The sequence below is a fragment of the Esox lucius genome, chromosome 11 (genome assembly GCF_011004845.1).
Source record: "Esox lucius isolate fEsoLuc1 chromosome 11, fEsoLuc1.pri, whole genome shotgun sequence".
Taxonomy (NCBI): domain Eukaryota; kingdom Metazoa; phylum Chordata; class Actinopteri; order Esociformes; family Esocidae; genus Esox; species Esox lucius.
In genome coordinates, this window is record NC_047579.1 from 31,162,053 (window position 1) to 31,189,908 (window position 27,856).

General features: G+C 38.6%; 2 protein-coding genes and 1 long non-coding RNA gene across 12 annotated transcripts in view; 2 read left to right on the top strand and 1 right to left on the bottom strand.

Annotated features, from left to right (window-relative positions):
* The window catches only part of LOC114840416, a 415,324-nt gene extending 394,467 nt beyond the window's left edge, over positions 1–20,857 (bottom strand). The window contains exon 1 of the long non-coding RNA XR_004576442.1: positions 20,817–20,857. This is a non-coding gene — a long non-coding RNA (uncharacterized LOC114840416). The remainder of the gene's footprint in view (positions 1–20,816) is intronic.
* Positions 1–27,856, top strand: part of LOC105008122 — a 493,667-nt gene that overhangs the window by 454,083 nt on the left and 11,728 nt on the right. For 4 of the 9 annotated variants that reach the window (XM_034295308.1, XM_034295300.1, XM_034295301.1 and 1 more), the window contains 6 exons: positions 21,200–21,246; positions 22,337–22,633; positions 24,595–24,912; positions 25,667–25,996; positions 26,338–26,655; positions 27,410–27,739. In XM_034295308.1, the coding sequence (XP_034151199.1) occupies positions 21,200–21,246; positions 22,337–22,633; positions 24,595–24,912; positions 25,667–25,996; positions 26,338–26,655; positions 27,410–27,739 (1,640 nt within the window). Of the gene's footprint in view, positions 1–20,812; positions 20,863–20,992; positions 21,045–21,199; positions 21,247–22,336; positions 22,634–24,594; positions 24,913–25,666; positions 25,997–26,337; positions 26,656–27,409; positions 27,740–27,856 lie in introns of all 9 variants that reach the window. The other 5 variants (XM_034295304.1, XM_034295302.1, XM_034295307.1 and 2 more) reach the window with 5 other exon arrangements.
* Positions 1–27,856, top strand: part of LOC105008121 (Ig heavy chain Mem5-like) — a 167,442-nt gene that overhangs the window by 69,702 nt on the left and 69,884 nt on the right. The window contains exon 4 of one of the 2 annotated variants that reach the window (XM_034295313.1): positions 15,227–15,240. The exons of the other annotated variant lie outside the window; for it this stretch is intronic. Coding sequence (XP_034151204.1) covers positions 15,227–15,240 — 14 coding nt within the window. The remainder of the gene's footprint in view (positions 1–15,226; positions 15,241–27,856) is intronic. 2 annotated transcript variants of the gene reach the window in all.

A 27,856-nucleotide genomic window follows, 5' to 3' on the forward strand; every position in this document is an offset into this window, starting at 1 on the left:
TTATTTCTTTCAGTCGAAGAACTATCTACGCTAAAGGCTGGTAAAAGTGGTGTTAAAAGAAGCAGTCGTCTGTATAAACTGGACCCGGTGTTGGATGATGGACTTCTGAGAGTAGGTGGTCGCCTGAGTAGACTAGCGATGCCGGAAGAGGCTAAGCATCCAGTTATTCTCTCGAAAGACTTGGACATGTCAACACTATTGCTACGACAAATTCATGAACAACTTGGCCACGGAGGAAGAAATCATATGCTATCTCGACTCCGTAAAAAATACTGGATTATCAAAGCCAACTCTGCAGCAAGAAGGATAATAACAGACTGTGTTGTGTGCATAACAGACTGAGTTGGAGAACAGAAAATGGCCGACTTACCTCTGGAAAGGATTCTACCAGATAAGCCTCCATTTACAATTGTAGGAGTAGACTACTTCGGTCCTATAGAGATGATGAGGACGAAGTCTTGTTTAAAGATATGGCGTAATCTTCACCTGCATGGCAAGCAGGGCAGTACATCTTGAAGTTGCACATACTCTTGACACAGACTCCTGCATCCATGCATTACGAAGATTTATTTGTCGACGAGATCAAGTGTTGTCTTTCCCTCCGGGTCGGAATCCGCGGTATCGCGGAAAATCGGACACTGTATATTTCTAATCGTAGAATCCGAATGGTTATAGCAATTAAGATCAGACAATGGCACAAATTTTATTGGAGCTGAAAGAGAATTGAGAGAAGCACTCAACGCCTGAAATCAGGACAAAATCCAGACTGCTATGCTTCAGAAGGGAATAAAATGGTGCTTTAACCCCCCAGCAGGATCGCATCATGGTGGTGTATGGGAGCGTTTGATCCGCATGGTTCGAAATGTGCTGCACTCTGTTCTTAGCCAACAAGTTCTGGATGATGAAGGGTTGCAAACTTTAATTTGTGAAATTGAAGCAATTTTAAATGATCAACCCATTACAAAGCTTTCTGAGGACCCAATGGACTTGGAAGCACTCACCCCAAACCACCTTCTTCTGTTGAAAACCAAACCAATTCTTCCGCCTGGGCTCTTCGTGAAAGAGCTCGACTTATACCTAAGGTGCAGATGGAGACAAGTGCAATACATGGCAGACCTCTTCTGGAAAAGGTGGACACAGGAGTACTTACCTATAATCCAAGAACGTCAGCGATGGTGAAAGGTAAAAAGGAACTTTGCTCCAGGTGACATAGTTGTGGTGGTCGACTCCACTGCACCACGAGGCTCTTGGTTAATGGGCAGAATACTGGAGACGAAAGCAGATGCACAAGGACTTGTGCGTACCGTTCGACTTCAGACAAAAAACAATATATTGGAGAGACCAATAACAAAGATATGTCTGATTAAAGAGACCGAGATTTAAGAAGGACTGGTGGTAAAGACCAGAACTCACCTCGTGCCATGTCTGGAACCTCTGGCCCAAGCAAAAAGTGTAATGTATGTAGCTCCTTTCTTAATTTTTTGGTAATTGTTATTTGTTATATTAGACAATTAGGGGCCATTTATGCTTATTGTCGGGCTTTTATTTAGTTTTGTTTGGACACTGGGTGACAGTGATTTAGATGCACACTTGGTTGTACATAGGGGGCATAGGTGACAGGAAGTAGTAGACAGGTAGGAGGAGCACAAACAGTTCTCACCAGACCACAGAGCACCACAGATTAGAGTCAAGAGACCTGTTTTGTTCATCTGTTTTGTACAATTTACTACAATAAACCACCACCAACTTCAACTGCAATATTCTCTGCAAGGTCTTTGTGTGTCTGCGTCAAAAACTTTACTCCTACCTGTCCTGAATGGTAAAGCTAAAGGTACAGCAAGCAAAGATTGCCATTACAGTCGCTTTCGAGCCCATCACAATGTTCATTTGGAAAACTGGGGCCAGAATGGTGACCAGACAACTTGACACGATGTATCAAAGTCCACCTACCCATCACATGAACAGAACAGTCATCCAAACCCTTAACAAATACAATGTGCCAAAATTAATGAAACAAATAATCACTATGAAGACCCACACTTGCTCATACTTACTCCAACATCCCAATCTATCTCCTCCATGCTCTTGAGACTGTACTGGGAGCACAGCAAACCTTTTTGTGAAAGCACGTATAGATGTGCCATCCAGGAGGAGCTGGACTACCTATGCAACCTGAATGGGCAGCAGATACCGCCTCATGCTACCAGTAGTGACAAGGACACTAGCGAAACACAAAACTAGAGAAGAATCAGTCAGGAAGAATAAGGAGAGAGCAATTGTCTGTGGCCACCACCTGTGAAAAACCATTCCCTTTTTGGGGTTTGTCTTGCTGTTGCCTCTTCAGTGCACCTGTTGTCACTTTCGTTTGCACCAAAACAGGTGATATTGATTCCCAATCGCTTATGCTTCCTAACTGGACCGATTTTTGTGTAAAATAAACAGGAAAAATATTCTGTTTGAAGACGACGTAAACCAAAACATCCTTGTCTCGTTTCCAATGCCTTCATAAAAATAGAAATAAATAAAAAAATGGAAACGTTGGTTCCACTAAAAATGCTTATATATGCTTTCATAATGCCTTCTTAAGCAATAAATAAATGTGTTACAAAGTAATTATAACCATTGTGCTTCATAACATGCCTTAAGTGGGTGACATAAATATCAATGTCTAATGCGACATAATCCGCTATGTCGAATATGATGTACACTTGTGCTTTATAATGGGTGGAATATGCACTGCTTGATAAAGGCTTTATAAATCACATTCAAGTGAGGCTTTGGAACATATTCATAGCATTATCATACAATGCTATGTTAGTGGGTTTCATTTTGTGCCTAAACTCATACCTTCATCTTGGTTAAGCTAGGTAGCAAAATAATATGTCAGGTCCTTGCTGGGGGCTTCTAGGCATCTCTATGCTCCTAGGGGCCACAGTCATGACCAGACCGCAGAAGTGCCTCTAGGCATCTTTGTGGTACTGTTTTCTGTTCTCCCCAATTAGAGACAGCTGTGTCTTGTTGTCTCTAATTGGGGACCCTATTTAAGTTGTTCTGTTTGCCTTTCAGTTTGTTGGTCATTATTTTGAGTTAACTGTCTGTGTTGCTGCGCTTAAGTTCCGGTTTGTACCGGCCCTTTTGTTGGTTTCAGTTAAAAGGATGATTCCCTGTAGCTCTACGCCTCATTTCTTGCCTCTGAACCATGACAGAATGACCAACCGCACCAGGCCCAAGCGGAGCTTGACCATTGGGGAACTCTTCTGAGACAAGGAGCTGGTCTCTGAGGAGGAGTACCTCTGTGATCTACCTCCTGGCGGGCACCAGTGGACACCACGTCAACGTCCCAACACACAAGCCCAGGAGACCCCCCATCTGTTCTTTGTGGGGGGGGGCTATGGGTCCCAGAGGGGTGAGAAGTGAAGCCTCTCCCATCCCTTTCGTTGGGGGAGCCCCTGCAGCCCTGGGGGCAGGAGCAGCTGGAGGAGGATGACGTGGTGTTCCTGTCTCCCAACTCATTGAGGCTCTTTGAGGAGCCCCTACAGAACAAGGACCAGGGTAAGGAGGAGGAAGGAGGCACACTTCGGCGTCCAGCCACAGAGGATTGACGGCCACCAGAGGGCTTTTCCATCCAGCCTCTGGAGGAGCAAGCCAGGTGGTGGAGGGTGTCGCTGGCAAATTAGAATACACAAATTAAGTATGAACAGGCTTTAAAAAAAATTAAAATAACATTGCAGGCTATAGTTGTGTTAACTATATTGACTTTGCACTGTGAGTGATGTGACTGATGTGTGTCCTTATTGAAGTGGATTATTTCCTTTGAGACAATGCAACCTCATTGTGGTAATCAATATTTGACCTGCTATTAATTATTTCAACCAGCAGGTGCCCTCACTGAGCGCTGTCTAGACAAGGCATCAAGAAATTAGCCTTTAAGCAAAGTCATTTTCTGGAAAGCCTCATTCATTCAACAAGGCCTCGTTTGGCCATCACTAAGTGGTGGATGTAGGCGCAGGCAGGATGATGGTTAAATAGGAAAAGTTATTGGAAACAACAGAAACAACAAAAATTTCTGATTTCAGCCTGAACTGCCAGAATTGTCTGGATACAAAGAAAAACCCACAGGTAACCTCAGGAAAAAGACATTGTGGTTGTTTCAAGGAGCACAATATGACAGTACTTAAATGAGCTACATGGTCGAGTAGACAGAATGAAGATGTTACTGCACCAATGACACAAAAAATCCTGGTTGCAATATGCTCAACAACACCTTGACACGCCTCACAGCTTCTGGCACACTGTAATTTGGAGTGACGAAACCAAAATAGACATTTATGGTCACAACCATAAACACTATGTTTGGAGAGGGGTCAACTAGGCAATGTATGCCATCATAGACTCCTGACCTTAGTATCATCGAGCCACTCTGGGGAAATCACAAACTGTGGTTCATGCAAGATAACCAAATACTTGCATGACCTGGAGGCAAGACGAATGGGCAGCTATACCACCTGCAAGAATTTGATGCCTCATAGACAACTATTACAAAAGACTGCACATAGCCATTGATGCTAAAGGGGGTAACACACAGTATTAAGAAATAAGGGCAAAGTTTTGAATAGGGGTCAGTTAATTTCTTCCTTTGTTGCCATGTTTTGTTTTATGATTGTGCCACTCTGTTAAGAACTACAGTTGAATGTGAATCCCAAAAGAAATAACAGACATCTGTTTTGCCTGCTCACTCATGTTTTCTATCCAAATTGTACATATACAGTGGGGAGAACAAGTATTTGATACACTGCCGATTTTGCAGGTTTTCCCACTTACAAAGCATGTAGAAGTCTGTCATAGATACTCTTCAACTGTGAGTGACGGAATCTAAAACAGAAATCCAGAAAATCACATTGTATGATTTTTAAGTAATTAATTTGCATTTTATTGCATGACATAAGTATGCAATAAAATACTTTCATAGACTTATGAAAGTATTATGTTGAACTTTGTTGATGAAAAAGACCATTCCAATGCAATAATTTTGAATATATATATATATATATATATATATATATATATTTTTTTTTAACAATCATGGAAACAATTAAGATTACATTCATTACACCAAAACAAGTTTAATCAAACTTTACACCATATACTGCGAGACCTTCTCCAGTGATCTCCTCTATTTTGTAGCATGTGTCACCATTTCTGATCAATGAGCAGTCAGAATTACAACGTGATGCTATCAGCAATCAGAGTCTGATGTATGCCTATTCACATTCATTATTTTGCCTTAATCTATATGACTTATTTTGTATTCCACTACTGATCTGCAGAAATGAAGTCAACTGTTACAGAACATTCTAAATGCATAATGGTTGTATTGTGTCCTTTTGAAAAAACATCTGACTGTGATGCAATCCTAATCCAGCAGGGTGTATTGTGTTTATGGTGGGAGGTTTTAGTTATTGTGTGCATCAATGTGGCTACAGTACAGTATATACGTGGACCACAGTGATATTATGTTGTACAAAAACTCTGTGCCCTTGTGAGGACTCATCAACACTGAAAAAGTTAAACGGACAACTCCCATGATCCAGGAATTCAATGAAATCCTATTTTGACCATAGCCAATATTTTTCGTTCTGCTTTATGTAGTTGTAGCCATTGTTTATTCATTCTTATTCCTTACTGAAAGCAGGCTCATTCAGTTCGAATCTGTGGAGAGATGGGAATTAGGTGTTTTTGTCTAGGGATCTATCACTGTGATACTGGGATGGCACAGTGAAACAAGGCTGTACAAAAACCTCAGAGTCTAAACCTGCATTATACACACAGTTCATTGATGCTAAAAAAGGTTCTGGTTGTTATGTTAATTATGCCTTATTCCACAGGTTAGGGTTTCACCCAACATTAGGGTTTCACCCAACTTAGGGTTTCACCCAACATCAAGCACACACAGACTTTGAGGTATACATGTGATCACTTGCGGTCTCTCTCTCCCTGTCCCTGAGATTTGCCTTAATCGCTGAGCTCCTGCTCTCTATGGGAAAGCCTCTTTGCTCAAGACTTTTCACCAGTGTGACTTTGTGATTTTATAAAGAAAAGTGTATCATATTTGTTTGTAAATATACTGTATCTAAAAACACATTTTTTCACTCACTCACTGTCCTACACACAATTATGTTATGACACGTTAAGCATTACAGATGGTGTGTATATCTGTTCTGTACATAATTACGTTATGACACGTTACACTATACAGAAGGTCTGTATACCCTAGTTGCTCCCAAGTTCTTTAAGGGATTCAGGACAAATCCATGCACATCTACAGATTTGAAGGCATACATCACTTGCCATTTTTCTTTGTATAGCACTTCAATTGTACAAATTGTGAGCCTGACATATTACATTTATTATTATTAGCACTCCATGTTCAAAGATTTACTAGCTGTCAGTTTATTTCTAATACACTGCTGCCATCCATTAGTTGTACTCTAAAAGTATGCAGAACTTACATGTAGATTCCTTTAAATGTTAAGGGGAAGATTAACAAAGGAACAGGATCTGTGACTTATCACAGAATCACAATTGAATTCATATCTTGCTACTCAGTCAGAATCTTATTAACCTGGAGTCCCAGTCTATGTCACAATAATCATATATGTGATGTTTTAGGCCTATTGACAGACATTCATTTAAAATGTAGACAATGGCATATAAAGAGCTTTTTCTCCATGTCCACTGAAGTTTCTCAGCTTGCACTCTAGTAACATTTGTGGTCCAGGTAGCTTTGCATAAAAAATGGTTGTCATTTGCAAGGCTACTTTAACTTTTATACTTAAAAGTACATTTCCAAGTCTTTACTTTGTTACTTTTACTTGAGTAAATAAGTTAAATCAGTACTTCTGCTTTTACCAGAGTATTTGTTAACACAAGTATCTGTACTTCTACTTAAGTAAGAGAATTGAGTACTTTTGCCAACTCTGGTTAATGGTGTCTAACGAAATATTCAAACTTGACATGATGTTAATTCAGGACAACATTATATAATGTCAATATGCTATACTGACACCCGGCAAATGGTCAGCTCTGTGGTGTTGTGGTTAAAGACACAGCCTTTCACTTGGGCGACCTTGGTTAGCATCTTGAGAGGGTAGCCATGATCAACACTTTCTATTGTGGGCTGGCTGAACTAGGCTTGCCTGGTTTTTTATGTTTTTACACCATACCTATTTACGTATGGATTTTCTTATGATCCTAACAATACATATGCTTAGCCTTTTGGCAGAACTCCATATTAGGTGACTTTCTCGTCAACTGAAAAGATGAGAGAATCTTGGAAACTCCTACTCTTCTACTGGGTTTTGATCTAGCCTATATTACCCCTCTGAAATCATTAGATAGCATGTCATCAGGCTGGTGGACAATGCAAAGAAAGGAAAATGTTTTACTGGCCAAATCAATCACATGATCTGATCTAGCACGGCTTTCACATGCTGATCAAAAGACAGAAAGGTCCTGACACAAGAACATATGGTTGCAGTACCTGCCTGGCAGAGAATCACCAAGAAGATATCCAGCATCTGGGGATGATCATAGTCAAACACTTCAGGCAATCTTTGCATGAAAATAATATGTGATTAAGCACTACAAATTATTATTTCATTGTAAATAATGTTAATCTTTTCAAATACTATTGGTACCCTAAATTTGTTTTTCACTGTACAAAACGTGCTGTAATTTCTAAATGGTAATTGTGTTCTCTGACTAGTCTAATAATAGTGTTGTGGAGAAGCAACTTCCTCTCTCCCTGTCCCCCTGATACCACACCTGTGATACTCAAACTGTCCAACAGTCATGGACACAAATACAGTTCCTTGAAAGAAGTGAAACACCATATGTGCCTTTTAATCATACTTGTGTTTCCTAAAATTCAACGTGTTTGCACACATCTGTGCTCACCTCTGTATTTGCATGTACTGGCCCAGTGCTTTCATAAATGGTATTTCTGATGATTGTTCACTGGGGTGGGTCTCTTTTTATTCAAGCTACCTCCTGTAGGGTGGATCAGGGGTTTAAATACACTTAGGTTAATATGTATGGCTTCAGTTCCATCACAGTTTGTCAATTACAGAGTGAGCATAAAACATGACTTGCGAGCAGAGATACATTGCACTGCTCACATAAACTACTTTGATCATGCACCACCAGTATTGTGCACAGGAATTACACTTCAGACCTTTTAAGTCTGATATAAAACCTGTGGAAAATTTTCTTCAAATTAAATATTAAACCAGAAAAGGAACCAGTCAAGCCTAGTTCAGCCGGCCCGGAATTAAAAGTGGTAAATGCTGTTCCCTCACTGGATTCGAACCCGGGTCTCCACATGAGGGGCTGTGTCCTTAACCACTATGCCACAAAGCTAGACATGTGCACACTGCATCAAAACAAGTTTAATCACACTTTACACCATATACTACCAGGACCACCTCCATATCAATACTTCCAAAATCCTTTCTCCAGTGATATCATCTCTTGTTTGTAGCGTGTGTCACCATTTCTGATCAGTGAGTGGTCAGCGTTACAATGTGACACTATCAGCAATCAGAGTCTGATGTCTGCCTATTCACATTCATCATTTTGCCTTAATCTATATGACTTGTTTGGATTCCACTACTGATGTGCAGAAATGAAGTCAAATGTTACCGACAATTCTAAATATATAATGGTTGTATTGTGTCCTGTTGAAATACCATTGATCAGTATTGTGGTAATGGTGGGCGGTTTTAGTTATGGTGTGCATCAATGTTACTACAGTACAATATATACGTGGACCACAGTGATATTGTGTTGTACAAAAATGCTGTGCCCTTGTGAGGACTCATCAACACTAAACAAGTTAAACGGACAACTCCCATGATCTAGGAATTCAATTAAATCATTTTTTGACCATAGCCAATATTTTTCATACTGGACATGAAGCAATACATTTGTGAACTATGGTCAGAAACTAACAACTAATCCAATAATAATTGACTGTAAGAATCAGTGGTAACACTGCATTATGTAGTTGTAGCCATTGTTTTTTGTTTCTTATTCCTTACTGAAAGCAGGCTCATTCAGTTTGAATCTGTGGAGAGATGGGAATTAGGTGTTTTTGTCTCGGGATCTATCACTGTGATACTGGGTGGGTGGGTGGCACAGTGAAACAAGGCTGTACAAAAACCTCAGAGTTTAAACCTGCATTATACTCTATCTGCATTAGGATGGGGACAATAGGGAGAAACCACATTGTGTCATACTGTGTATAGCTATTAGGAGTAAGGCTGTTTTGACTGTTGGGGGAAGGGACCATGGTCCCGGTCTCATCTGGTAAGTCACTCATTAATCTGTATTTTCATGTAGTTAAACAGTTGTATGTTGCATTATTGTTTCTTAAAGGAAAGACATCATATAATTTGGTTAATGATTTCAGGCCAATTTGTTGAGACTTTGTATTGTTGCATATGTACTCACACCTGTTCTTTTTTTAAATTGATGTTGAATTAGTAGCCACATTTCATTTGGTAGTCTGACATACCATATTTAAAGAGAGAGGAGAAATACTCCCTCATTGCCTGTACTGCATTGTGTGTAAAATTTGCGTCATCCTAATTCAAATAATAAAACTTGTAAATAACCATATTCTAGTACTGTTCCTAGTAGTACATGTTTAACAATAGATATGTTGACAATACTGTAAAAAAAGATGTGTATATATTTATATACATAAAAACGGATAAAGGATAAATCATATTCCAATTTTTTTTTGCAGACATTTACACCCCACCCCCCAACTAAAATAATATAATATATTAAATGATTATTGGATTAGATTACTTTTCATAGTCGGTGAACATCAATTGTCACTATGAAAAGCTTTCTTTTATTAGTGTGTGCATGTGTCCCAGTCAGGCTGGAATGGAATATTCATGTGATTGATACAAACATATCATGGGGACAATATCTTGATAAAGACAAGCATTCTTAGGATTCTTCATTTCCAAGTGGTTGATCATCATTATTTCATTAATTCGGTGAGGAAGTTCATTACTGCTTTTTCAAAACTGCCAAGTTCACAAAAGTATTGGCGGAGCACAGCTTAGCTAGATTCACAAAATGAGCATTACTGGTTGCGCTATGTTACCAAATAGCGCTAGATAAGATGTTTAACATGACTTACCCCGCAACACCGACATTGTGGTGTCGTCCAAATCAACCCTGGTGCTACAAAGATAAGATGTTTAACATGACTTACCCCGCAACACCGACATTGTGGTGTCGTCCAAATCAACCCTGGTGCTACAAGGTCAATGCAGATACTACCCCCAGAGACTGCTGTTCGCTACCGTTAACTACCTGTCAGACATCAGGTACATGGTTAACTAGCTAGTTAGCTACTGTACTTAGGTAGCTTGCAAGCTAGCTAAGTTTGTGTTCATCTCCCTGTGTTTCATGCTCATGTCAGTTGACATAGCTAACCTAATGTTAGCTAGCAGACCTTCACGTGGGTGGAGGGCAGGCCAAGAAATGGAATGTCTGAAAAATGGTGAGACCCTAAATAAATGTATTTTTGCAAATATAAGACACATACTGCACTGATATCGTCTGTCTCTTTCGTTGTAGTTTATTCTTTTTTGAACAAAAATGCATCTTTGAGCGCCAAACCCCTTCAACCAAATGATAGTTGTCATCTTGCGTGAATAAAGTGAGGGAGCGTAGGATCAAAAAAATACTTCAATTGAACATATGAGACAAAAATATATATTTCTTGTAAGAGAATTGCAATAACTTATGTCATTGTTAAACGTAGTTATTCTTTTGAATGGATATGTTTTACAGATAAAGTCTATAGCCGGCTACATTAAAGCAGACTCAGAAAGTAAACAAGAGTAACGTCAACGACCTGATCTGTTTAGTTTTTGTTGCCCTAAGTCTGAAGTCACGTCTTAGCCATATCACCGTAATACATGGTTCCAGTCTGGATTTTTGTGTTTTCTGTGGAATTGTTAGTTAACCTCGATGATCACACCTGCTACTGCTACATTACCTGCAGACACCATACCCACGGTAGGAAAATGTTAGGCCGCACATAGCATGCTCATCTGGTTGTAATTCACATCCTGTATAAATACAGTCCCATATAAGTTACAAAAAGTGGATTACACCAAACTGAAGAGCAAATAAATGGCTTTTACAGACTATTATAAAACTATTCTAAAACAGGTCAAAATCCAGTTCAGCCACTATGTATCACAAATTTAAGGTCTAAAACTGTTATTTTCCAACTCCATTTTCACAGTGTTGAACCCTGTACCACAGAGAAGCAGAGACAGATTATTGTATGACTTTTCTGATGGGGCTCTTTTTAATCACATCCTTAATATTCTGTCAGGTTCAATGAATTGCAAATCATTTTTTACAGCGATGAAATTGAAATATGCAACCTCTTAGGGTCACATGCTTCTTCAAATAGATTGTAAATGTTTTATTTTACTTTAGATTAAGGCTCAAACTTAACTTGTACATTTTTCTGCACTTCACTATTTGCACTTCTGGTTAGACAGAAACTGCATTTCATTTTACTGTTCAATGACAATAAAGCTGAATTAAAATTTTAATTTAAAATTTATGATTGAGCAACATCTGCATCAGTTTAAACAACTTTTCTCTGAAAAACATATAAATGATAACATGAATGTACGAGTTGTGGTTGAGTCTGGGGTCAAAGGTTTTCTGTATTCAACGTCTTAATGGATTAACCTGCTCAGTGATATGCAGATACATTGTATTAAACATATTAAACATGTTACTTTTGTAGGTACACGTTTTGTACTTTTTACACTTGAGCTATGCAATTGAATGAAACTGTGATTCTTAAAGCAATTGAACTTGGCTGAGTCTGTGGTATTGAACCTTGAAACATGTTTTATTCAGTAAAAGAGAATGGTACATGGTTTCATTGAATGTAATTTAATGTAACTTGTTTCAGCAATAAAATACTCCATTTGACATTATTTTTAAAACAGGATTCTTCATTAAATATGTCTAAACATAAGACTTTATTTCTTGGCAAGCACAGTACCTTTTGCAGTGTACCATTCTGACCTGGTATAACAATTTGAGATTTTAGATCATATTTAGCAAAGATGGTGTGATGAAGACCAATGAAAGTCCTAATACAATTCTCAAAATCAACCACAGAGTGTCAGAAACCAACAAAGTAAATGGAATGAAAAAGGAGGTTTACTATACTCTGATTAATAAGGTCAAAATACAGTATGAACTTTGTTTAAGTTATAGATTAGAAAATGGGAATAACTTTTTAGTGAACTTTCTGAGCTATGCTCCTTACTGTATTTTTATGGTATGTTTTTATGTTGAAGGAAAACCATAACTAAGGTATTCAAAGAACTTATGTACAATACATACCTAAATAAATGGTGCATCCCAGTCTTTGATTTTAATTAATCTAAAAGAAACTGTGAAATGTTGGCATTGATTTAGAAAATATGACTGATCATGCAAAAAAAAAAAAAAATTAAGAATAGTGATCATATGATGCCGTTTATTATCACATAGTTGTTTGGCTCCTTTTCAAATTATAATGTTAACAACAATCACCCAACAATCACCCAAATGCCCTGAAAAGTTTACATATCTTTGAATGTTAAACCTTGTTACAGACACACAAGGTGACACACAGGTGAAAATGGCAATTATAAGTTAATTCTCCCACACCTCATGTAATACAATCTCTTTCACCAATTTAACCGTGACAGAACATTCATATTTTACAAAGACAATCGCTGAAAGTTCTATCAAAACAAATATATATTTATATTTATGTATTCTTTTGGTAACCAGGAATCAACACTTTCAGTATGTTATAGAGTTTATTGTTAGTAAGGGAGGTTTTGCTGTATTTTCTGTCTTGCTGATAAACAGGATCCCTCCAATTTCCTTGTTGGAAAGAATTAATGCCATTCAGATTTTTTTCTCACATTCCTCCCCCAGATAACATGGAATCCTTCTTCCTCTCATTCTTTGCTAGATAATTATTTTGATCGCCAGGGAGAAGTGGGCCTCCACACCATGACATCTGTTCCTAGACGGGAATGAGGAATGTGTTACATATTATGGTACTGTAGTTGGACACATCATTTGACATTCCTCCAATAAAATCCAGTGGCAAAAAGGATTTGTTCAGGATGGACAAAAACATTGCTGGCTAAAACCTTTAGTAGCTATGTTATGGGAAGCCTAAAATGAAACTGTTTACTGTTATATTGCGCCAATTTCTGGTTGATATTCAAATGATGTCTTAGGCTAGCTTCAGGATAGACAAACATTTCTCTGGCTACACGACTCTCTCGTCTTTTCCCTGGACAAAAAATATGTTATCGTCACCTATATTGATACTGTAGTTATTTTATCAATGTCATTCACAAATGGCTAATAAGCTGTTAAAACAGCCAGTGGAAAAAGCCATACATTTCGTAGATACTCTTTGTGGTGGAGGTAAACTTAATAAGAAAGGTTATTCAGTTTAACACAATGCTTAATGGCATCTAACAAAATATTAAAACAAAATTATATAATGTCAGTAAGCGTATAGCTCTGTGATATAGTGGTTAAAAACACAGCCTTTCATGTGGACAACCTGGGTATGATTCTTGAGACGGCAGGCACGAATAATACCTTTTACTGCGGGCCGGATGAACTACGCTTGCCTGGTTTCTTGTTCATATTTCTTATAATGTGTCAGATATCATACCTGTGCTGATTCATAGTCTTCTACAACACCAACCCAAATAATCAGGCTTATTTTTTAACATTGCTGTTGTTACGTCCCCATTGCTTTCTTTTGCTCTGTGTTCGTATGTGTTTTTGTTCTATGTAGTGGTTGCAGGCTAATTGGCCTCCTAATCGCCGGTTGCAGCTGATTGGTCGGGTTTCAGGCTGATTGGAGAGCCCCTGTGCCCGCTCGTCAGTGGTTGCAGCTGGTTTAGCCTGCATATAAGCCACAGTTCTGGTATCTCACGAGAGTCACACCTGCTGTTGCTTGTGAGGTAGAAAGAACATTTGTGATTAAGTGCATTGTGTGTTGTGGCAAGTGTTTGTGTTCAAATCTTTTTCATTTGTTTCCAGGGGGAAGGGGAAAGCCATTGTGCTTTAGGCAAGAGGCCCTGGGGCATACACCTCCCATAGCTTTACACTGTCTAAAACCACTAGGTAAGACCTGGCCGAACCACCCACTGTAGTTTGGTTAGAGCACCGGCGCAAGAGGTGCTAGTTAGGTAAGATCTCGGTTTGACAGGTAAGGTAGGGTTAGAGGGTTTGGGTTTACTTTTGTGTTCTATGCTTTGGTTCCGTCCAACCCCTTTTTCCTGAATTACCGTTACGTTAATTAAATAGTCCTGTGAACGGTAGTCCTGCCTCTGTCGTCCATACTCACACCCACGACCCCATACCCATTCTGTCAAGCCCTAGGGTGCTTCACGTGTAGCGGGGTGTTGCGCTCTCTCCACCGGGAGGCGTTCATAAAAATATACAGTATAGCACATATGGAAGTCCACCTGTCATTTACTGTAACACGTTAGTTATATTCTGTTAACATATTGTTGATACCCTTTACTCATAGTTATGGCCAAAGTATAAAGTGGAGAAACACTTTTAGAGGAGGTAATGAATACTGTGTCCTAATCACATAGAAAACATAATAAATCCTAGTAATTTGTATGTTTCCTCTGTAAAGACTTTGAGACTGTATTGCTAATAATCAAATATTGCTGTAGAGAACACACCGGGGTCTTGCTTTTGATAGTGAAAGGGCATTTATGATATGCCTAATGTTTTATACAACCAGCCTCACTGCAGTTTAAATGCTCTAGTCTGGGGAGACAGGGTTTTATTCAGAGATCCACCACAGTGCAGTATAACAGCCTCAATGATACAGCCCATGAAAAAACATGAACCCCTCTCTAACACAATTAATGGGTTTAGATTAAAAGCGCAGAAACAAGGCGAAAAGCATAGTGTGTTTTCTTATACATTTGCTTCACCTAGTTGTGATATATTTATTGGTAGTTGTTTTAAATTCCGCTAGTTATGGAGAAACATTTGTTTTGTTTTTGTAGAAGATGTGTAGTTTCAATCTGTCGTGAATTATTGTGCTGGTGTGTATCACTGTGTATGGGTGGGGGTCACAATGATTTATACCAGTACAAAAACCTAAGCACAAGGAAATCTGTACTGATGCAATATGCACATATCTGTGATCATTGTTTGACATCTGGCAATGAAAAATGTAGGCTTTGCTATATGTTATGTTGTTTCAATACTTTTTGAGCATTTTGAGGTGAGTCCCCTTTTAAACACATTATGTTTATACATTTAAGCTAGACCTTTGTCATATTGGCATGAATGTCAAAATATGGCTACAATATATATTTATATAGCAGAATTATGTGCACATAGCCTATAAATTCAGAACTTTACAAAAATGTATGATTTTGTTCGCCATATAACCAACATGTTACCTTGACTTCAGGAAGAAATTGGGTTTTGTAATGAAATGTATCACTTTTAATGAGCCAAGTGATTACTTTATAAACAATATGTGCCTCAAAAAGCAGGAATATCACATTTACTGAAGTTTTCCGACCCTTTGGTATGAAACTAGAAAATGAGCACAGATGCATCCTGTTTCAATTGAACATCCTTGAGATATTTCTACAACTTAATCCCTTGAATAAGCTCTTTGCTTATTAGTCTTGGAAGGTCCCCTCTCATGTCTGGTACCTCACATAGTTATGTTAGAATGCAAGCATGTGTACGCATTTCTTACAAAAATACAGCCTGTCAGTATTGGAAATTGTATTCACTAGTAATTCAAGGATGTTCATTTCTTAAAGGGGATTTGAAAAGTATGGTCATGTTTATACTTATTTTCAAAGTATTAACGTAATATGCCATTTACCAGTTATCACCAGTTATGCGGTTGATTGTGTGGAATCTGAGCATTAACAATTACCATATGAATGTACGTTTCATTGAAAGTGCATGTGCCTAGATAATGAGAACAACAGAAACCTCTCTGTTTAGATTATCTCTATAACAGAAACCTCTCGATTTATCTCTCTGTAGGAATTTTACGATGGTCAAATGGCATGGGGGGTTGACTTCTAAAGACATGGTCTTAGTTAGAAACGCCCTTAATGTATAGGCTAGCTGGTAACCAACATTACAGTGAGAAGGTAATGGAACGTTCACCGAATGACATCTGTGCTGAGCGAACTTCTCCCTCGATTTGATACGGGTTCTACATTATTTGACCACTATACGAGTGGTCAACTAGACTGTAGTCCCAGCTCTCTTCAGGTCATTGACCAGGTCCTGCCGTGTAGTTCTGGGCTGATCCCTCATCTTCCTCATGATCATTGATGCCCCACGAGATGAGATCTTGCATGGAGCCCCAGACCGAGGGAGATAGACCGTCATCTTGGACTTCTTCCATTTTCTAATAATTGCGTCAACAGTTGTTGACACCTCACCAAGCTGCTTGCCTATTGTCCTGTAGCCCATCCTAGTCTTGTGCGGGTCTACAATTTTATCCCTGATGTCCTTACACAGCTCTCTGGTCTTGGTCATTGTGGAGAGGTTGGAGTCTGTTTAAGTATGTGGACAGGTGTCCTTTATACAGGTAACAAGTTCAAACAGGTGCAGTTAATACAGGTAATGAGTGAAGAATAGGAGGGCTTCTTAATGAAAAACGAACAGGTCTGTGAGAGACGGAATTCTTATAGCTGATCAAATACTTACGTCATGCAATAAAATGCATATCAATTATAAAAAAATCATACAATGTGATTTTCTGGATTTTTGTTGAAGTGTACCTATGATAAAAATGACAGACCAAATACTTGTTCTCCACTCTGTATCTACACAAATGTCCTGTACACAAGCAATAGTGCTTAAGAACAAATATTCTGTTCACTAAGATTTAACAATATTAAAATAAAGTTAATACAAATAATCAGTACAACAATAAAAACGGTACAATGGCATCTCTTCTGGAAGAAAATGGCAACACAAGCTGATACAGCAGATCACAGTGCACGCCCTGTCTTCGGCGGCTAACCGCCAGCGTAAAGCAGTCGGGCCGCTGTTGGAAAGCCGCCTGAGATGCAAATTAGCTGATGCAAATTGAGATCAGGAGAAAAGTGGCAAAAGCTGTACAATTATAGCCTCCAGCGGCCCGCCAGCAGCCATCCATTGCTCACTGGGTAACTGCATTTCATTGTACTTTACTCATACTGTTCAATGACAAAAATATATTGTTGAAATTAAACTTTGATGATCTTTGAAAATTATAATACGCTGTTGAGATTCAAACTAAAATTCCACAGGCTGTTAACTCAATGTGGAAATAGTACTGAGGGATTACATGGTTTGTAAAATATCAGAAGAATACAGTAATGAAACAAGAAACCAGGCAATCCTAGTTCCCCGGAATAGAAAGTGGTGATCATGGCTGCCCTCTCAATATTCGAAACCCTGGTCACGTGAAAAGCTCGTCTCGCCTCGACTCTACCCACTTTGGGAGCATTTTTCACTGCATGGTACCATCATCTTTTCCAATGGCCAAAAGTTGGGATAGTACCTGGTACTAGATGCTTTTTTTAGTATGTGCTTCCAAGCGAATTGAGGTAATACCAAAAGTGACGTGGAAACACAGAAGACTTCTGATTGGACAAGAGTGACTCAAAGCGTGCAGGAAAGCAAAACAAGCAGTTCTGCTTTTAGCCGTCCAGGGTCTCAGGAGTCCTTGTATTGTAATGGGTTCATTTCAGTGCCAGTGCATAGGACCAGACTCCAAAGTGGTAGACCCCAAAACTCCTCTTGGTTTGGACCTATGAAATCAACTCGTTATCCCTGTGACAGACCCACAAATACACGCTCTTTTTGTAGCCTACAAAAGGACCTCCTCTATTTCCTCCTGGGTTTTTCTATAGGCTATCTGGCATACATTGCAGTGGTCAAAATAGTAATGTCAAGCCAAACAGAAGCAGCCTACCAATCTTTCTAACCATATTTGCAGTCTGCAATGTATTAAGACCAAAGTTACTGCTCACGCGTCCTTCCTCACTACTACCGATATAAATGCTGCCTTGTAAACAATAGGCTACTCTTGAGTTAGTCGGCGTGGTATTATAGACGGCAATTAATAAGGCAATTATTTATACCTTTTAATCAAGATGGAGGGGTTGGTTTGGTGTTTAGATGTTAGGTGTATACGCTAAAATCTAACAGAACATGGCAGTTACGTCATCTTTTATACTGCAGGGTGATAATTCAATTCTTTTACACAGTTTTTCAAACGGGGTCTGTGACCATGTTATCCAGATTTAGTTTAATTTTGATTTGCCACTTTACATTCAAAACTTAAAAGAAAATTGATGGAGTTCATTTAATAGATGCTCCTGTTCACTGCAGGATTTACGTTGGATGGGAGATGCTGGCTTTTCGACGGTATCTCCATTAAAGTTCCCATGTGTGTCGTGTTGGAGGAGGCGCTACGGCAGTTTTCCAGTGAGTAACTATTGGCGGGTACGGGCAACTATCTGCAATGGAAAACCAACCGAGGCGAGCCGTGTAGAGCTGAGTTCGAGCCAGTACCATGCAGTGGAAAAGACTGTGTGATATTTCAGTTTTTCTTTTTTAACAAATTAGCAAACAATTCTACATTTCAGTTTTTTCTGTCAAGATGGGGTGCTGAGTGTACATTAATGAGAAATAAAATGTTAGCAAATGGCTGCAATGAAACAAAGAGTGAAACATTTAAAGGGGTCTGAATACTTTCTGGTACCCACTGCATGTTCCAAAGTAATTATTAATAACAATATATTCCAAACAAGTATTAAAGTTACAATACAAATCATAGTTACACACCAACACGATTCACAACATCCTTCCAAATAGTCTAACATTCTACTAAGTTTACCATAAGTATTTAAGACACTGTAGCACGGTGTGCTAGGAGCTTCTGTTAAAGATAAACTCCAAGAACCAAGTCAGGCTTCCCTATTTAACCCACCCAGACAACTCCGCCATTGCATCTATAATAGGATCAACTCACCTTGACTAAAACGATGAAAACAAAGAAACTGGCATTAACACATTTACATAAATTTAATGAGCACCATCCATCCAAAGCTAGACATTTGGTCTTACAGGATTCTTCATCTGGTAAACATTTACCTGTAACAAACATTACATAACATGTATAGTACTGAAACCTATTTGGAGAGTTCATCCTTTTATGGGACTCAAATTAAAAGACCAAACATCAGTGCACAGTGCATCCAACAAAAGTCATATTTCTACTTTGTTGAACACACCTGGTTCGTCTGAGTGGATGGGGCTACCTTGGCCCCAACCTTGCATGTCCGCTCCTTTCAGGAAGCAAATTGGCCCATTGGTGTGAGATTAGGATGTCCCACTGAGTTCAGATGCCAGACAACACGGCACCTTCACAACCCTTCCAAAATACATCTTTCATTACACTACATTACCAGTGTTGTGATTTTTTCTTTTGTGGTTTATGAGTAAAAAACGCTTTAACAGCAGTGCTTTGAAAAGAAAGGCAAAAAAAGAAAAGGTAGCAAGAGGGTTGATATTACGGAAAAAAAGTGTCTGTCATCAATGTGAAAATCTAAGAGCACATTATAGTGATTTTACATATAGAGGGCCCGACAAACTTGTGAGTTTGGGGGTGGTTGAAATAATGATTGCGTACCCGGTCGTCAAGAGACAGAGTAATTCAATGATGTATTACAGTATTAGATAGTCTTGTTCATGAGGTTACAGACCTGGCCTTCATACACAATGTCTTACAAACTCAATCTCATCTCAATCTCATCTCACTCAATCTCATCTCAAAGAAATGTCTGGTTGTCCTCGCCTTTATAGACATCGCTGGACCGCAATACACATAAGCCCATTGGTTATTCACGATCGCACTTTGAATTAACATGATTTCCTGTGTACACATGAACAGATGGTCTTTTGTTATCTAAACATTACAAGCATACACTTCAACTGGGGTGACACTGGTCCCCCGGGGCCTCATAAAATGTTGATCCGATCTTGCATACGCCCCTCACTCTTCTATTGGTTGCAGTGAAATCAGCATTGACAAATGCTAGCTAATGACAGCATTGCGATCTGTAAAAGTACATTTGATATTATGATGGTAATGGCATTGTGTTTTTTTTCCATAAAACAAGATGAAACCATAGCCAGACGAAATGGTAATCAGATGAAACGGTAATCAACCCTGTTTAAAGCAATCAGTCCTGTTCAAAACCTAGTCACCAGTATGGCTGTGGCGTTTATAGAATCTTTGTGACCATGAAAACAGCATTAACTAGTGACAGAGGTGCAACAGATGAAAATGCTCAATATGGAACTGGCCATCTTAATGTTAATTAGGTAACTAGATGTTATTTGACAAATGTCAAGATGCTTACTTCACCTCATCATTAACAATGACAATAAAGATAGAGAACTGAAGGGTTTATTCTAAAAAAGAGAGGAAGAAAAATGTACTCACACTACTTTAGTCATAAATGTGCTTGCTGCCTATGCTTATGTGTTGTGAGGAATTTATCCCCCTGGGATTGAGTCCCCCTGGGAAGATATTAAAACTGATGAAGCATTTAATTTGAAACTAAGGGTTTTTAGTTCAGGGGCAGATAAACCATTATCACTGTGATTACTATTTTGACTACTGGGGGAAAGGGACTGAAGTCACTGTAACCTCTGGTGAGTAGCCCTAACTTTCAGATCCAAAAAGTTATTTCATTATTGATATATAACTATTAAATATCTGGGATATTTAATTAACTTGAAAGATTTGGTACGAAGTATTAGTCAGACCATTCATTGTGACAACTATGGCTACTTCGACTACTGGGGGAAAGGGACCTTGGTAACAGTTTCCACAGGTAAAGAAAATGTATAACATTATATATGTTGGCATTGTCAAGGTTTTTACTTAGATTTGAGAGTCTCTCCTGAAGGCTTGAAATATCATTATTTTTGGATTGTTTTTGCGTTAGTTTTTGTGCATAGTCTTTATGAGTTGTTTGCACTGTGACACTGCTTTTGACTACTGGGGAAAAGGCACAATGGTTACCGTTTCATCAGGTAAGAAATGTATTATTTTATAGAATGGGTTAGTGGTATTCAAAGGATGAAATATTGTATCGATGTTTTTCAACATTCTGATTATTCTGATTAATAAAGGAATCAGTATATTATTAATAATATAAATATATATATATATATATATATATATATATATATATATATATATATATATATATATAGTTACACCTTCTTGTGCGTAGCCTGTATTGATTATTTGCACTGTGACTGGGCTTTTGACTACTGGGGAAAAGGCACAATGGTTACCATATCATCAGGTAAGTCAATTCTACATTTTGGAAGTCTCCAAATGTTGAAATTGCACATATACCTGATTTAGGTTACCATATAGCTTTTTGTGGAATGGAATACCAATTTGAAGTGAAACAAATGTGTGGTGAAACATCAAATATTTTTATAAAATATAAAAAGTGTGCCAATACATGGCGCTGTTTTCTTTGTGCACTTTCTTGTTGAGAAGGGGATTTAGAAATAGAGTGGAATGTGTTTTCTATAACCGCTTTATTAAAGTTTATTAAATAATTTTGTGCATGTGGCTGCATATAAGAAAAAAAAAATACACGTCTGGTCACATAAAAAATTATAATATGGTGTTCTTTACTACATGGTCCAGAGTACAATAGTAACAATTTAATCAGGTAAAATCACATAAAATGTTGTTTAATGTCAATTATGGAATTGTTCGGATTGGATATACTGATATCGTAAATAGTAAATTAATCAAAATAAAAATATTTAATTAATAAATACAGCCTACAGTCCAACCTAAAAGTTCATATTGTATTGCTGTTTTTCATAACACATTCAACTCGCTGTTACCTATGCATGTATTTAGATTTTACATTATCTTATATCAAGTCTGGAATTAAATCATAATATATTAGGCTTTGCCTTATTGAATACTAAATTCAATTATTTAGTATTCAATAATGCAAAATTCTAAACTGTTGATTGATATTTAGAATGGCTTCTTTTAAATATTTGGTTAATATTGGTTGATTTTAACTTCCTTTGATGATGTAGACTGGTTGTCAATGGACTGTTTGTAACTCATTACTTTTTCCAACAGCCACAGCAACTGCCCCGACTTTGTTCCCTTTGGCACAATGTGGTTCTGGGACCAAAGATATGCTGACTCTGGGTTGCATGGCCACTGGCTTCACGCCTCCTTCCATCACCTTTAAATGGAAAGACTCCACCACGACTGCCCTGACTGATTTCATCCAATACCCCTCTGTCCAGAGCAATGGAAAGTACATGGGAGTTAGTCAGCTTAGCGTAAAGAAAGCAGACTGGGAAAAGAGGAATTTCATATGTGCTGTAGAGCATTCAACTGGTCCAAAGGATGTGGTATTTAAGAAACCAGGTAAGACAACTGTATTTATGACATTATTAATTAACAGAAGATGTAATTTAGTTATTTACTATAAAAATGTATGGCTTTCATTTTCATCTACACATTGTAGGTTAATAAACACATACATTTTCAATGATGATCGTTTAGAAAATAATTAAAAACATAAAAGAAATATTGACGGGTTTTCACGGGTTTGTTATATGTTTTCATGTGACAACAATAAAGAAATGACACTTTTCTAAAATGGAAAGTAGTGAGTGTACAGCTTGTATAACAGTATATATTTGCTGTCCCCTCAAAATAACTCAACACACAGCCATTAATGTCTAAACCGCTGGCAACAAAAGAGAGTACACCCCTAAGTGAAAATGTCCAAATTGGGCCCAATTAGCCATTTTCCCACCCCGGTGTCATGTGACTCATTAGTGTTACAAGGTCTCAGGTGTGAATAGGGGGAAGGTGTTAAATTTGGTGTTATCGCTCTCACACTCTCTCTTACTGGTCACTGGAAGTTCAACATGGATCTCTCTGAGGATCTGAGAAAATAATTGTTGGTCTACATAAAGATGACCTAGGCTATAAGAATATTGCCAAGACCCTGAAACTGAGCTGTAGCCCGGTGGCGAAGACCATACAGCAGTTTAACAGGACAGGTTCCACTCAGGACTCGCCATGGTCGACCAAGGAGGTTGTCAATGGGAAATAGATGTATGAGTGCTGCCAGCATTGCTGCAGAGATTGAAGGGGTGGAGGGTCAGCCTGTCGGTACTCAGACCATACGTCGCATACTGCATCAAATTGGTCTGCATGGCTGTCGTCCCAGAAAGAAGCCTCTTCTAAACATGATACACAAGAAAGCCAGTAAACAGTTTGCTGAAGACAAGCAGACTAAGGACATGGATTACTGGAACCATGTCCTGTGCTCTGATGAGACCAAGATGAACTTATTTGGTTCAGCTGGTGTCAATCGTGTGTGGTGGCTACCAGGTTAGGAGTACAAAGACAAGTGTGTCTTACCTACAGTCAAGCATGTTGGTGGGAGTGTCATGGTCTGAGGCTGCATGAGTGCTGCTGGCACTGGGGAGCTACAGTTCATTGAGGTAACCATGAATACCAACATGTACTGTGACATACTGAAGCAGAGCATGATGCCCTACTTTCGGAGACTGGACCGCAGGGCAGTATTCCAAAATGATTATGACCACAAATACACCTCCAAGACGACCACTGCCTTGCTAAAGAAGCTGAGGGTAAAGGTGATGGACTGGCTAAGCATGTTTCCAGACCTAAACCCTATTGAGCATCTGTGGGGCATTCTAAAATGGATCCTCAAACACCCTCAAAGCTATATTTTTGCTTGTATACTTCTTAAATCTCAATACAAAGTTGTCAGGTGCCACGTCACCAGAATTTCATTGCGGGACGCTGTGTTTTTCAGTGTATTTGACAAATAAACAGTGAAATTTAAAATCTTGAAACACGAATGCCAAGACAAGTTATTGAATTTGTTGGTTTAATTATTGGAATTAACTATATTAATTGAGATGTTGGGACGTGTCTTGCTTTGAAACCATCTGTACACATAGATGCCATTTTATCACATTCCCTTTCTGCCTACATGTTCCTCTGTGCGCCTCTGCTTTTAAATTTGATGTTACTCATACATCTGATGTAAATTGATATGATCCAATTACTAAAAGCAAGAAAATCTAAAGTGTATGATACATTTTTCAAAATGACTACAAATTTGCATTTCCTGCTTTGCAAGAAAATCCATTCAACAACCGGAAGCTCAAATGAAGATACTGGATCTGTTATTGTATCCTGTTTTAATCAGAGACCAAAACAAGAAAAATTGCTATATTTCCAATGCAAATGTGAATGAAAGGAGACATAAGAGTAAACACACACACACATGACCACTGTTTACTTCATCTTCTGTAATATTAACGTTCCACTATTTCTCCCAGTCTCAGAACCGATGACAGTGATACTGAACCCACCAAAAGTGTACAACTTGTTTGTGAACCATCAAGCAGTGCTGGAATGTGTCATCAATGGCAAAAACACAAATGCAGTTCGTAATGCCAGAATCGCCTGGAACGTCAACAAACAGTCCAGGAGAGATGGAATCAGTGAGGTGGTTAAAAATGACCAACAAACACCCAGGAAGGTCAGCACTCTGACCCTGAACCGGAGGGACTGGGGCACAGTGAATACTGTCCAGTGTTCTGCAGAGTCAAATGGCATCACAACAGGAAATCAGGAACTCGTCATCAATCATGGATGTATGTAACTGAAAACATCTGAATACAAGTCAGTTTTATTGTGCTTTGCAGTAGTCAGTGAAGGAGGAAGCACAGGTTGTGTAGATGTTTGCGGTAGCCCAACGATAACACTCCTGAGTCAGAAACTCGACTAACTATTAAGACTGTTGCTTGGTTGACTTAAGTGTAATAGTGATGTGCTAGGTCAGAATTATATACACATTCTCGTATTTTATTTGCAATTCACATAAGAGCAGGAACTGACCGCTTATTGTAGATGTTCTGCCAATCTTTTTCATTATGATAAAGAGCCTAAACTAAAGATTTGTAAAGTTCAGTTTGATGGATGTCTGCTACTACATTTGAGTTTGGGGACAATTCACACCTGCAACATTAAAATAGTAGTAGTTTTTAATATCATGCAGAAACGAATAGACAATGATGATGATGATTATTTGTGATCTTTGGGTCAATTCAGTTTACTTGTCATGATATGGTTTCTCATTCATTTCACCAAGCTCTATACATAAACAAAATAAGAGACCACTGCACCTTTTTCTCTCCTTTCCATAAAAGTTGAAAAGGAAAGTTTTGAGTCTGGAACAGAAGCGTTCAGTTTGCAGTGGTTTCTTAATTTAAAGCCTTCTGTTCCTCACTCAAAACCTTCCTTGTCAACTTTTTTGGAAAGGAAAGAGAAAGTTGCAGTGGTCTCTTATTTTTTTCTGAAACTGTTTATGATTGTAATATTTCCCCTTTCTCATCAATCTTCTTGCAGGCGAAGGCTATTCAGTGTCTGCTAACATTCTATCAGAGGAGTCCATGAATGACAAAGGGGTTGTGACCCTGGTCTGCCTGGTGGTCAGTCCATCACTTTGTGACTTCTATATCTTGTGGAAAGAGGGCAGCACCCCCCAAGATGAACAAAACAGTGAAGTTGTTACTAATCCACCTCAGAAAACCCATAGCGGGAGTTACACCATCACCAGCATCTTCACCACCAGCAAAGGGAAATGGGACAACAATGTGAAATTCTCCTGCTCCGTCACACACGCAGGGTTGGATACTGGCACAGGTCCTAGAGAGATCAGTGTGTCGAAGCCCTCGGGTAATGCATGCTTTTTGATTTGATGTTACTCTTACATCTGATGTAAATTGATATGAGCCAATTACTAAAAGCAGGAAAATCTAAAGTGTATCATACATTTTTCAAAAACACTACAAATGTGCATTTCCTGCTTTGCAAGAAAATCCATTCAACAACCGGAAGCTCAAATGAAGATACTGGATCTGTTATTGTATCCTGTTTTAATCAGTGACACAAACAAGAAAAATTGCTATATTTCCAATGCAAATGTGAATGAAAGGAGACATAAGAGTAAACACACACACACATGACCACTGTTTACTTCATCTTCTGTAATATTAACGTTCCACTATTTCTCCCAGTCTCAGAACCGATGACAGTGATACTGAACCCACCAAAAGTGTACAACTTGTTTGTGAACCATCAAGCAGTGCTGGAATGTGTCATCAATGGCAAAAACACAAATGCAGTTCGTAATGCCAGAATCGCCTGGAACGTCAACAAACAGTCCAGGAGAGATGGAATCAGTGAGGTGGTTAAAAATGACCAACAAACACCCAGGAAGGTCAGCACTCTGACCCTGAACCGGAGGGACTGGGGCACAGTGAATACTGTCCAGTGTTCTGCAGAGTCAAATGGCATCACAACAGGAAATCAGGAACTCGTCATCAATCATGGATGTATGTAACTGAAAACATCTGAATACAAGTCAGTTTTATTGTGCTTTGCAGTAGTCAGTGAAGGAGGAAGCACAGGTTGTGTAGATGTTTGCGGTAGCCCAACGATAACACTCCTGAGTCAGAAACTCGACTAACTATTAAGACTGTTGCTTGGTTGACTTAAGTGTAATAGTGATGTGCTAGGTCAGAATTATATACACATTCTCGTATTTTATTTGCAATTCACATAAGAGCAGGAACTGACCGCTTATTGTAGATGTTCTGCCAATCTTTTTCATTATGATAAAGAGCCTAAACTAAAGATTTGTAAAGTTCAGTTTGATGGATGTCTGCTACTACATTTGAGTTTGGGGACAATTCACACCTGCAACATTAAAATAGTAGTAGTTTTTAATATCATGCAGAAACGAATAGACAATGATGATGATGATTATTTGTGATCTTTGGGTCAATTCAGTTTACTTGTCATGATATGGTTTCTCATTCATTTCACCAAGCTCTATACATAAACAAAATAAGAGACCACTGCACCTTTTTCTCTCCTTTCCATAAAAGTTGAAAAGGAAAGTTTTGAGTCTGGAACAGAAGCGTTGAGTTTGCAGTGGTTTCTTAATTTAAAGCCTTCTGTTCCTCACTCAAAACCTTCCTTGTCAACTTTTTTGGAAAGGAAAGAGAAAGTTGCAGTGGTCTCTTATTTTTTTCTGAAACTGTTTATGATTGTAATATTTCCCCTTTCTCATCAATCTTCTTGCAGGCGAAGGCTATTCAGTGTCTGCTAACATTCTATCAGAGGAGTCCATGAATGACAAAGGGGTTGTGACCCTGGTCTGCCTGGTGGTCAGTCCATCACTTTGTGACTTCTATATCTTGTGGAAAGAGGGCAGCACCCCCCAAGATGAACAAAACAGTGAAGTTGTTACTAATCCACCTCAGAAAACCCATAGCGGGAGTTACACCATCACCAGCATCTTCACCACCAGCAAAGGGAAATGGGACAACAATGTGAAATTCTCCTGCTCCGTCACACACGCAGGGTTGGATACTGGCACAGGTCCTAGAGAGATCAGTGTGTCGAAGCCCTCGGGTAATGCATGCTTTTTGATTTGATGTTACTCTTACATCTGATGTAAATTGATATGAGCCAATTACTAAAAGCAGGAAAATCTAAAGTGTATCATACATTTTTCAAAACACTACAAAT